A 13303-nucleotide genomic window follows, 5' to 3' on the forward strand; every position below is an offset into this window, starting at 1 on the left:
GACTGTCAGAGAGAGAGATATAGAGAGAGAGAGTGAGAAAAGGGGGAGAAAGGAGAAACTCCAGGGGACCTTGTGTCATCGCCTTGGTAATCTCCAACACGATAAAAAAATAAAGAACATGTAAATCCTTCTTCCTTTCCTTTTCCATCCCCTCCTTTCTTTTTGCATTTTCCACTGACGTGATAGGAAAAAGATACAGAGAGAGAGAGAGAGAGAGAGAATGGGCAGGGGAGCATAAGAGGACACAGCACATGGATGGAGGGAAAAATAAAATGAGAGAGACAGAGGAAGGATAAGACAAAGTGAGGTCAAGAAAGAGGTAAGCACAGTGAGAGAGAGAGAGAGAGAGAGAGAGAGAGAGAGAGAGAGAGAGAGAGAGAGAGAGAGAGAGAGAGAGAGAGAGAGAGAGAGAGAGAGAGAGAGAGAGAGAGAGAGAGAGGAGAGAGAGAGAGAGAGAGATGAGAGAGAGAGAGGAGAGAGAGAGAGAGAGAGAGAGAGAGAGAGAGAGAGAGAGAGAGAGAGAGAGAGAGTGGAGGCTGGTGTTTCAGCCCAGATGGTTTGTAACATTAGCAGCGCGACACGCTAGCCTGGGGGAGCTTGGCACACTCCAGGAATGTGAGCTCTTACCGGAGGAATCTGCCTCCAGCGCTTCTCGTCCTCTCTAAAAGAGAGGTAGAGGAGGGAGGGAGGGAGAGAGGGGGGGGGGGGGAGAGAGAGAGAGAGAGAGAGAGAGAGAGAGAGAGAGAGAGAGAGCGAGAGGAGAGAGAGAGAGAGAGAGACAATACAAAGAGGGAGGGAGAGATAAATATTAAGGGATAGCTAGGAGTGTGAGAATGACGGGAAGGAGGATGGGAGGGTGGGGGTGGCAAGACAATGGCACTGGGAGAAAGGGGGAAAGTTGATAGAGAAAGTTCCAGTGACAACATGTGATAGAATGACAGAGAGAGAGAGAGAGAGAGAGAGAGAGAGGGAGAAATACATAGAATGAGAAAGAAGGACCACCGATTGTGTAGGCCATATTAAAACACGTGCTCACATGGCTTCAATGAACAGCCATAACACAGCTCGTCACCACCATGCCAGAGAGAGCGAGAGAGGGGTCGAGACACACTCAAGGGGCTGATGGTTAAGTGACAGGAAAAAGCCAAAATCCGCCTAGAGACACGCATGCACTCACACACACACACACAGAGAGAGAGAGAGAAGGACGCAGTGTGAGAATAAGTGAGGGCGGGCAGGAGGAGAGTGTGGGGGCGAGAGAGAGAGAGTGTGTGTAAGAGATAGAAAAGAAAAGGATACGGGTGAGAAAGAGAGCAGTAAACAGGAGAAGGATGAAGAGATTTCTGCCTCTCTCTCTCTGCGGGGCTGACGAACACAGCCTGGCTCTCTCGCCGCGGTAAAACAACCACCCCGCCGCCGCTAGCATAACAAAACCACAGGGCTGCCTGGCACATGGTGCCCCCGACGCACGCACACACACAAATCACTGATACACATGCGCGCCACAACCACACGTCATACCACCGATACTATGGCAAAGGCCTTTTTTTTTCTCTCTCCCCTTTGCCCGCTGTCACTGGACACGCAAAAAAAAACAGCGTGACAGACATCATGGGGGAAAGAGAAAAAAAAAATTACCCAGGGTTATGATGAGGTGGAGAGGTAAACCAAAGGACCCGCCCACTCTGGGGGCCTGATTGACAGTTATGGGAAAAGCCACTTGGGTTGATGGGCAGGTTGGAGTTAGTGGGGCGTGAGGGGAAGCCGTGTGACGCCGCGGAAGAAAATCACACACTCCCCAAACTCTGACCTTGACCTTGAGATGGAATAGAACCAGATCAAAACCAGAAGCTGGTTCACATTCCAGCTGGTATCTATATCGCCGGAGGGCGACAATGTGAGCGAGCTGAGCGTAACGCCCAAAAAAAAACTGAGGCCTCTCTCCTACGCGTCAGCTATTGATCTTTTGACCTTTAGAGAGGAGGTCACACCCAGGTCAGAATTAACATGGTGACTCATTCGCGTCCCGTTTAAGTGCCAGTGTAAACACTTAATAAAGGGCTGTCACGGTTGCACGCTGTATTATGTCTGTTGGGCCTGTGTGTGTGACAGGTGCTGACCTGACGGCGACTTGGATTGGATGACAATCACATAGACCAGGGTCTTCAACAGGGGGTCCGGGACCCCTAGGGGGTCCTCAGAGTTACTACAGGGGGTCCGCCAAATCTTTGTGTGATATGATTTTTCTTTTTACCTTCAACCACTCGAACCCTATAGCATCCCTTCTCTGAGGAGAACTTTAGCCAAAAATAGCAGATCTACAAGCTCACACGCCTCGCGCTGCGAGGCGTTGCGAGCTTGTAGATCGGCTATTTTTGGCAAAGAGGTATAGGTGTAGAGGGGAAAAAAGAGCAGGGCCAAGTAAACAAAAAAAGTGTAATCTGAAACACAATTTTATACAATACAGAGGGGGTCCCTGCTTCATCTCTCCCTCAGCTAGGGGGTCCTTGGCCTGGAAAACATTGAAGACCCCTGACATAGACTATAACAATATGAGCAGAAATAATGCAGTATATCTTCACCTTGAGGGAGATTTAGGGTGTCAGGTTGTCAATGACGACTCACACGTGTGTGTGTGTGTGTGTGTGTTGTGTGCGCGAGTGTGCACATAGACACACACACACACACACAGTAATTGACACCCTCAAAAATCAAAGGGAGTGAAGAGCAGTGCGATGAGTTAATTAGATCATCTAAATTAGGAATGGATAATGCCATCGTTCTAAATCCTATAAGCTGTCTGCTGCATATTTCAATTATAAAACATTCTTCTAATTATGTTTATACACATACGTGTTCACACTGCAGTGCATTAGAACTTCAATGATCTCCCCAGGAGGATTCTTTGCAACAATTTCCTTATATTTAGTAAAGCCTTATTCATGCATTCATTCACTTACACTGGTTCAAAGAATGTACATATGTGTTGTGTATATATATATATTATGTATAAGTATGTATGTATATTCCTAAATGGTTCTACTACACTGAGGCTTTCATCCGGGCTTTAATCATACTTAATGATTGTTGAATCATTGTTTTCACTTTGGAGCATTGATTAAAACCCACAGTAATTGTTCCTTAATGACGGCACTGCGAGATCATTCAAATCTCATCAGCTGTCTCTCACTCTCAGACCAAAACAAAGAATGACTCGTTTTGGGAGTACGTGACGTGTAGACAACACAAGACAGTAATAATGATGGCGATCTTTATTTAGGCAGATTGAAACCAACAAAGCGTGCCATGTGTGTGTGTGTGTCTTAGTGTTGATTTCGTCGCATAAAACTATGACGAAAATGTTCGTCGACTACCTTTTTTCACTGCCGAAAACTAAATAAAAAACAATTAAAAACTAATTTATGATGACTAAAACTAAGACTAAATATTCGGACAATTTCGTCAACAAATACAAACTAGACCAAAATGTTAGTGAGGGACGAGTGGAGAAGAGATCCAGTAGGACACGTTGTGAGCTTGTAGATCTGCTATTTTCAGCATGCAACCGAAGTATAAAGTCAGCCATTGCGACGCCATCAAGGCACCGCCAAAATACATTTTAGTCGACTAAATCAACTGTAGATTTAGTCAACTATAATCCTATGAGATTTAGTCGACTAAAACTAGACAAAAACTAAAACATTTCAGATTACTAAAATATGACTAAAACGAAATGAAATGTTATTCAAAACACTATGACTAAAACTACATCAAAAGTTGCTGTCAAAATCAACACTGGTGTGTCTCTCACCTTGTTCTCTCCCTCGATGACGATGACGGGCACTGAGGTGGCAGGCCAGCGGTGTTTGGCAGGTAGAGGCTTATCACTGTTCCACAGGACAATGATCTAACAGGTTAGAGAGAGAGAGGGTTACAAACAAATAGAAGGTTAATAAGAATGAGTAATAACCCATTAAGAACGGGATCGCATCCATGTGTCATTTATAGATTTCTTTGGGCTATTCAAAAATAGCAGATCTACGAGCTCGTAGATCTGCTATTTTTGACAAATCGTGAAAATTCGTGTCAAAATCTTGGATTATATCTTTTTTAAAGCGAACATTTGTCAATTTTTTTGTTCCAGGAACCCCCAGAAGCAAAGATTTGAGTTACAAATGTCCACAAAATAAAAAGATTTTTTTAAAATATTTGCACAACTTTTCATGATTTTTCAAAAATAGCAGATCTACAAGCTCATAGCGCCGCACTCGGTGCCGCGCTATGAGCTTGTAGATCTGCTATTTTTGAATAGCCAAAGAAATCTAAAATGACACACACAGGTCTTAATGAAGGAAAAGAAAGGGTTAGGGTTAGGGAAAGACAGATCCTATAGACAGATAGACAGACAGACAGACAGAAATAGATAGGGAATACACTTACATGTAAAATTGTACAGCCATTAGAATGTCAACACACGTTTCATCCTTTATGACTACGTTCAATTCACTTTAATGTGACGCTTTGGGGGCCCCAAAGCGAGCAATCGAGGCTGATTGAATGAAGTGCTGGAGGGCGACTGAGACAACAACAACCTGTCCTTTTGTCTAGCGTTACGTTACAGGAGCAATGTGTGGTTTTGTAGCCTGAGATGACATTATGGGAGGGCTTGTGTCTCCATAGATCATTTTGTTGCAGAACAGGTACTTCTGCCAAACAGCACGATGGTTCAAGGATGCCGTTGGGACTGATGTTTGTCAGCCATTCGGTTCCCGTTTTACATGTATAACATTTACGTATCGTTGCTGTCGGGTGTCACCCCCATCTCAAGATGTTTTGTTCCAGGGACCCCCAGAAGCAAAGAATAGAGTTAAAAAATGTTCGCTTTAAACAATATATATTCAAAGATTTGCACCCATTTTCACGATTTAAAAAAAATAGCAGATCTACAAACTCGTAGCGCGGCACCCAGATCTGCTATTTTTGAATAGCCAACGTGTAAAATAATGCTTTTTAGCTCAAATCAAAAAAATGACACAGATGCGTCCCAGGTCTCAATGGGTTAATTAATGCCGTCAAACTACAGTGTCAAAAATAGCATGAGCTTGTAGATCTGCTACTTTTTCGGCAGCCGATGCAACGCGGCCAATCGGATCATGTCTTACACGGACAACCGATACACTGCAACCAATCAGATCATGTTTTACACGGACGGCTGATGCCGTGCGGCCAATCAGACATGTTTTGCATGTGGAAGTGGTGTCTTCGGCCCGAATGGGATCATGTTGTACATATGACTGACATGCTGTTCTCTGGGCCTTGTATATAGGTAGCGCGGGCGTGTAATTACACCTGAGGGTCAAATCTCACCATCTACTCCACTCTGACAGCCGACCTCATGAATGTTTAACGAGGAACGCAAACCAAACACACACACACACACACACACACACACACACACACACACACACACTTCTTTAATTCCCTCTGTCTTCCATTTGGTTCTCTCACACTGTTCAATGGTTTGAATGGTCATAATTTGCTAAAATTGATACTGTAGCACTGCATGAACATCATTTTACCTTCATTTCCCTGCGTACACCCCCAGACACACACACACGCACGCACGCACGCGCACACGCACACACACAACTGACAGACATGTGAAGGTTTCTATTCCTGTTTGATTACAGGGGCAGATGGTGTCCCTGTCAGGGTACCAGTCTTCTTGGGGCGCTGATGGTGGCTGTGTGTGTGTGTGTGAGAGACGTGTGTGACACGTGTGTGTGTGTGCGCGCGTTCGCGCGCACGCCTGTATAAGTGCTGTGGTGTTGTTCGTGTGAATGTCAATAAGAATGTCAGTGGGAGAAGGAAGTGTTTCTCTCAGATCTCGCATGTATCAAGCACATGCGCACACACACACACACACACACACACACACACACACACACACACACACACACACACACACACACACACACACACACACACACACACACACACACACACACACACACACACACACACACACACACACACACACACACACACAGCAGGAGTTCTCTCCCCGCCATGTTGGAAAGCACCAGAGCGGTGCTCAAAAGCTTTCTCGCTCCCCGTTTTTCTCTCCTCCGCCCTCGACACGGCTCCATTCTCTCTCGATCCATTCATTTATTTATATCCCTTTCCTCCTTTTCCTCTCTGTACTCCCCTCCATCAGCAGCACTACAGCAGCCCTGCCCTGTGCAACACAAAGCCTTTGTAGGCTGAGAGACGGAGCAAAACCCCCATCGAGCGCCTGGTTCTATATACGCCCCCCCGCATGAGGAGAGAGTGATGACTAGGGCTGCAACTATCAATCCTTAGCCGTTGTTCTATAGCGATTTTATCAACACCCCCAAAGATTCTAACAGATTTTTACAAGTGACCAAATCAATTAGTCTGATTAACCACTTAAGCCCTGTTTTATACATGGTTGTATGTTGTGAGAGCTATTTTTGAAAATCTTTGAATATAAGTAATTCAACCGATTAGAGTTCGATAATCTGTTTCACGCCTAGAGATTACTCTCTGCCAGAGGTCTCAAACAACCATTATGGGTAAATATTTAGACTTTCAGGGACTAAATTAGTGGTCTGAAACTACTAACAGTTTTTTTTGTTTGTTTCAAATGTGGAGATGCATGCGTGATAAACATATCAGGCAATTAAATATGAACGTGGTACAAAAATGCATTGTCACACGTACACACACACACACACACACACTGGTGCCATGTGTGCACGGACAATTCACATATATCTGCACATCTGTGTAAACCTCATTCATCTGCGCACACATATACAACATCTGTACTGGGCACGGATACAAACACACGCGCACGCACTCACATACATACACGCACATACACGAACACACACACACACACACACACACACACGCAAACAAAACCCACCCACCAGGGAGAAAATTCCATTTCATTTCCAGTGCTGGTGAGAAGTGAGCAGTGGAATCAATACATGCTGCTTCCAGCTGTGCTGAGAGTGGTTTGGCTGCCATGGAGGTGCAGATGTAGCATGGGCTCTAATGTAATCCACAGGAGTTAACACACTCCCGAGGAGGAGGAAGATGATGATGATGATGATGATGATCACTGTTCTGCAGTTACCCAGCAGTATGGGAATAGCACTACAAAGACACTCCATGCTATGTAATGTGCAATGTGCTGGCCTCCGTGAGAAAATAGGGGTACGGCATTGAACGCGCCCTGAGAAGTCGGCAGCGTTAAAGGTGATATTGATAATTGCGGTCTTATTAAAGAGGTGTCTTACGCCACGGAGGTGTTGAGAGTGTGACGTCTAGTGCTGAATGTTGTCTATAGCACCTTTAATCTATCTCTGTACAAGTTGGTCCATTTGTACACCGTCGGTTACAAATGGATAAATCATCACTGAGGATTTTACAGTGCATTCACATGCACAAAGATAGAGAAACACACACACACACACACACACACATATATAGTGTCCTTACCTGTGCACAATACTGTGACTTGGCGACTGCCACCAGCAGCTTGAGTATGGGTTGAGACTGGGACACCAGAGGGGAGACGGCGTGGATGACTGCAGTGAACTTGGGGTACGGCTTGATACCTGCAACAACAGCACAATGTCAGTTACAGTACAAACACTGTATATCGTTTCAGAATCAGCATCACAATGTACACGATGGATAGCTAAGGCAAACTGGGTCAATCAATTAAATTGTACTAAAACAGCAAATGCAAAATAAAAAGGTTGGCACTTTTTCATGACTATGCTGGAAAAGTAAAGCAGTGCAGAGTATGGAACATCTGCCTTAGTTCACTCTCTAAAATCACCCTGATCATTTCTAGAGTGACGAAATATTTCCGAATGGAGCTATTGAAGTTTAGATAATATGCAGATCTTCAAATATCTGGTGAAATGATTTAACTTCCGATTTTTTGAATTTCCACCCAATATCGTTTAGCCCCAACCCATTAAGACCTGGAACGCATCTGTGTCATTTTTTTTATTTGAGCTAAAAAGTGTAAATGTTACACTTTGGCTATTCAAAAATAGCAGATATACAGTACAAGCTCATAGCGCGGCACCGAGTGCCGCGCTATGAGCTTGTATATCTGCTATTTTTGAAAAATCGTGAAAATGTGTGAAAATCTTTGAAAATATATTATTTTAAAGCAAACACTTTTAACTCAAATCTTTGCTTCTGGGGGGTCCATGGAACAAAATGTTTTTGAGATAGGTCTGTGGCCAAATACATATCATTTTGGGGGTCCTTGACATGAAAACGTTTGAGCACCACTGATTATAGAAACATACGTTTTTCAGAATACTGTTGGGATTTAGAAGACATTTGTAGAATCGGCCTCAGGTCTTAAAGCAGGGGTCTTCAACCTTTTCAGGCCAGGGACCCCCAAACTGATGGGGAGATGGAGCAGGGACCCCCTACCTCGTAGGGTAGGGGGACTACCACATATATTGTATATTTATGTATACAATTGTGTTTTATATTGCCTGCTCCTATACGCACCTGTGTGCAAAACAAAAAATTCTCTACAAAATATGTATAAACATAACATGTTATTGTGCATTGTGCCTCCATTTATCTGTTTGCTATGGATTCATGTTATGTTTAAAGACAATTTGACATAAAAAATAAAAAAGAAAGAAAAAAAAAAGATTTTTTTTTTCAAACAAAAATATTGTTTAATCAAACAGCAATTTTGCGGACCCCCTGCAGTACCTCCGCGGACCCCCTAGGGGTCGCGGACCCCCTGTTGAAGACCTCTGTCTTAAAGGGTTAAGGAGGGCTGCCTTGTTGGTTGAAAAGTTGTTACTTTGATTCCCAGTGCAGTCAGTGAGCGAGGAATACACAAACCCTCATATTTATGTGTGAGAGATTCTGAGAGTGTTGTAAACGTCAACTAAAATCAAACTATGGTTGTAGAGTACAATACAATATACCGTAGCTGGAGGCAGTAAGTACAGCTGCAAGCTAACCACAAAAAGAATTACGATGGATGCATATGTGTAGACTGAGAGCCTTGGAGAACCTGAATGCCAGGCCATAATAATAATAAAGAACGGAAGGAACAGATCATCAGTTATCAAGGTAATTGGACAGTCTTTGAAAAGAAAAAATGATGTCAGGCGCAAATTGTATCAATAATGCAACGAGCAGACAATTACAGTGGTTACCAAGGAAACTTCAAATGGAATCTAACTTGATGGTTAGCAAAGACTAATAGAGGCCGAAGCAAAAATGAGCAGGAAATGAGATCGATTGTCTCATGAAGGACATTTAAGTTTTTCTAATTTAAATCTCGTCTAATCTGGGCCAACGAGGCGTGGCGGAGATAAGTTGCATTACTTAACGGTCTCCCTTTTTATCATTGAGCTACTTTCACAGTGAGAAAGGAAAGTCACATTAACACTTTTTCAAAATGTGATGATTCGTCATTCTAAACTGACTCAGTCTTGTGAATATTAAGGAGAAAAGTATTTCCAAAGTACAATGAAATAATATGCATAAACTGTATGACCCCAAGGTACCAGGCTCAGTGGCCTTGTGGTTAGCGTGTCCGCCCTGTCTCCCTAGCATTCAGCATTATAGCATTCAGCATTATAGCATTCAGCATCAAGGGTTGGATTTTAAGTCCCTGCGACATACTAGCGTCATGTCCATGGGGCGTATACTTGTACCCCAACAGGGGATAAGCTCACGGCTCACGAACTGCTGGTTCCCAAGGGTACTCACTTACTTACTATGACCCCAAAGTGTTCATCAATATAAACAATGGATCATGTGATATTTTGTCCAAATACTGTAACATCTTTATAAAATCCTCAGTGTCAATGGACCCATTTGGTTCCATTTGTACACTGTCAGTTCTAAATTAACACTCAGAATTTGACAAGTGTACTGTATATTTCAGCCAGCTGTTTTTTAAAGACGCATATGCATGCGGGTCAGTGTGTAAATGATGCTGTAGTAGTTGGTCTAGCGTGCTGCATCGATACATTAGCGATCTCTGTCATCTAGAAACCCCTTGCTGTGCTTATCTGTCCAACTCTTTGATTATGGACGCAGAAACAGGCCATAATACCATTGACCCAGCTGTCCTGTGGATAATAACAGCACCAATCAAACAGCTATTTTACTGAGCAACAAAAACGAATTTCTGTGTGTGTGTGTGTGTATGCGTGTGTATATCAATGTATCAAAACGCGTTCAACCACATAAGCCCCATCGTATGAGGAATTCACATTGTACATGTATAACATTTACATAATCGCTGCTGTCGGGTGTCACCCCCATCTCAAAATGTTTTGTTCCAGGGACCCCCCAGAAGCAAAGAATAGATTTAAAAATGTTCGCTTTAAACATTCTATATTCAAAGATTTGCACACATTTTCACGATTTTTCAAAAATAGCAGATCTACAAGCTCATAGCGCGGCACTCGGTGCCGCGCTATGAGCTTGTAGATCTGCTATTTTTGAATAGCCAAAGTGTAATAGAATAACGAAAATAGCCGACCTACAAGCTCACAACGTGTCGCATCGCTGCTATTTCCAGATTTTTTTTGTTTGAATTTAGCCTATAACGACACGGCCAAAATAGGGATGCCAGGTTTAAAGTGGTGAAGAGAGAGAGTGTGTGTGTGTGTGTTTGCCTTTTTTTTATTACAGGCTCTTTGAGAATAACCAGGGACCAAATCTGAAGTGTCATTATGAGACCGATTCTCCGTCTTTTATTTTGCTTGTTAGCCTCGCGATGACAATTCATCCCGTCTCTTAAAAACCCTCTCAACGTTTAATTGCAACCTCTCGGAAAAACAAATAAACCTCGCAGCAGGGCAATCCATGCTTGTCACTGCACTCATCCGCTTTCATATCCGGCTCTCCACCTTGGTGTGTGTGTCCGTGTGTGTGTGATCTGTGTATACGTGCATGTGCTCGTGCGTTTGTGTCTGTTATACTGTGTCTCTGCGCAAATGAGTGTTATACAAGGATATGTACTTATTGAGGCACACAGCTACAGCAATAAGTACCCTTATGGAACCATTCTCAGAAGGTGGAGGGGTGTGTGTACACACACACACACACACACACACACACACACACACACACTCCTGTGAAGGGAAGAACTGGCCCCACAGCAGCAGTACTGTAGCAGTAACAGAGCTGACTCCAGACCAGTGAAGGACCGCATGGTGTGTCATTAACAGTAACAGAGCTGACTCCAGACCAGTGAAGGACGGCATGGTGTGTCATTAACAGTAACAGAGCTGACTCCTCCAGACCAGTGAAGGACGGGATTCGTATGCACAACTTTGTCAAGTTCACCATCAAGTGTGGAAGTTATTTGTATATGTGTGTGTGTGTGTGTGTGTGTGCGTGCGTGGTACTGACCTAGTGTGGCGTAGTAAAAGGGAAAGTCCCCCAGGTATCCGGAGTACTGCGGCAGAGCAAAGAGTCCTCCGGGGTGGCTGTTCCACATCAGACTGCTTCGGGAACCATGCTCCAAAACCCGGTCCTGGATGATCTAGCACACACACAGGGAGTGGGATCGGGGGATCAGATGGGGACAACAACAGGTCCAAATACCACTTTAACTGAGAGTCCAAAAATCCATTTTCATTAAAGCGCCGAACAGTAATAAAAACAAACGCATCAGGTTGTCGAGTTAAATCTTAACCCATTAAGACCTGAGGCGATTCTTAAAAAATTCTAAATCGTAAGATTTTTGAACAAAAATCTGAAAAAATTTTTCTCAACATTTTTCAAAAATAGCAGATCTACAAGCTCGTAGCGCGGCACTCGGTGCCGCGCTATGAGCTTGTATATCTGCTATTTTTTTAATAGCCAAAGAAATCTAAATGTGACACAGATGCGTTCCAGGTCTTAATGGCTTAAAAACTCTTGCGTCTGCAGATTTCTGCACATTGAGAGAAAACAACCAAAGCAAAGCCTGCAGGCACCGACCAGATGGGAGTCAGGCTGTATAGCGGAACTTCCAACGACGTGAGCTTTGGTAGCACCTCAGTAACTGTTATTGATCACGTCGAGAGTGAATCACTGCGGCACAAAAGTTGAGTCAGGAGGAGTGCCGGAAGGAATCCAGTTTATTGCATATATTTCCACTACACACACACACACACACACACACACACACACGCACAAACACAAACGATCCGACTCTTAACCCATTTAGACCGGGAAAGAAACGGTGTCATTTTTTAGATTTCTTTGGGCTATTAAAAAATAGCAGATCTACAAGCTCATAGCGTGAATATATATATTTTTTAAAGCTAACATTTGTAACTCAAATCTTTGGTTCTGGGGGATTCTACAAATGTCTTTTTAAATCTGTAACTGTTTAAAAAAAATAACTTATGTTGCTATAATATCAGTGGATCTTAAACCCTTTTTCATGTCAAGGACCGCCCAAAATTATATGTATTTGTCAGCGGACCCCCATCTCAAAATATTTTGTTCCAGGGACCCCCAGAAGTTGTAACAGAGTTAAAAATGTGCGCTACGGAAAAAAAGATTTGCACACATTTTCACGATTTTTCTAAAAATAGCAGATCTACAAGCTCATAGCGCGGGACTCGGTGCCGCGCTATGAGCTTGTATATCTGCTATTTTTGAATAGCCGAAGAAATCTAAAGTGACACATATGCGTTCCAGGTCTCAATGGATTAAACTAGCCAGGCAGGTGCCAGCCAGAGCCAGGCACCCAAAAAACAAGACAGAAACAAGAAGGCAAAGCCCCCTATATATCCCTCTCTCGGTGGCTCACTCAAACGTCGGCCATGCAGCCACCCAAACAGATTCAGACAGCTCAGAGACACAAAAGTCATCGGCCCGGATCTAAAGCACCAGTCACTCAAGTCTGCTGTGATACTTCGTGAGCCCAAATAGAGCAGTCAGTCAAACGGTCCCAGACACCGGAACAGCCACTATTTTCTCCCCCGGCTGTGACTCGTGGAGGTGGAAGCGATTGGCCCTCCGTGCCGAACAAGAGCAGGCTAGAGAAAAGAGATATTGCTGCTGTGCCCTTGAGCCAGCCTAAATTGCTTCAGTAAAACAGACACACAGGTTTGCGGGCCATGTTTTATAGCCCGCTATTGGAATCGTGAGGTGAGGCGAGGTGGTGAGGGGTGACTTGGCCGTTGGCTTGGTAACACAAAGGAGGGGAAGAGAGAGTGTGCTTCTGTGTGTGTGCGCGCGCGTGTGCATGTGTGTGTATGTGAGT

The 13303-nt window shown here is 43.9% G+C and overlaps 1 protein-coding gene across 1 annotated transcript in view; it reads right to left on the bottom strand.

Annotated features, from left to right (window-relative positions):
* The window catches only part of ext1b (exostosin glycosyltransferase 1b), a 149898-nt gene that overhangs the window by 14270 nt on the left and 122325 nt on the right, over positions 1-13303 (bottom strand). The window contains exons 7-9 of the mRNA XM_080441784.1: positions 11455-11587; positions 7531-7649; positions 3770-3907 (exon numbers count right to left, since the gene is read on the bottom strand). Of these exons, the coding sequence (XP_080297910.1) occupies positions 3770-3907; positions 7531-7649; positions 11455-11587 (390 nt within the window). The remainder of the gene's footprint in view (positions 1-3769; positions 3908-7530; positions 7650-11454; positions 11588-13303) is intronic.

Source organism: Gymnoscopelus braueri (assembly GCF_963280865.1).
Source record: "Gymnoscopelus braueri genome assembly, chromosome: 11".
Classification (NCBI taxonomy): domain Eukaryota; kingdom Metazoa; phylum Chordata; class Actinopteri; order Myctophiformes; family Myctophidae; genus Gymnoscopelus; species Gymnoscopelus braueri.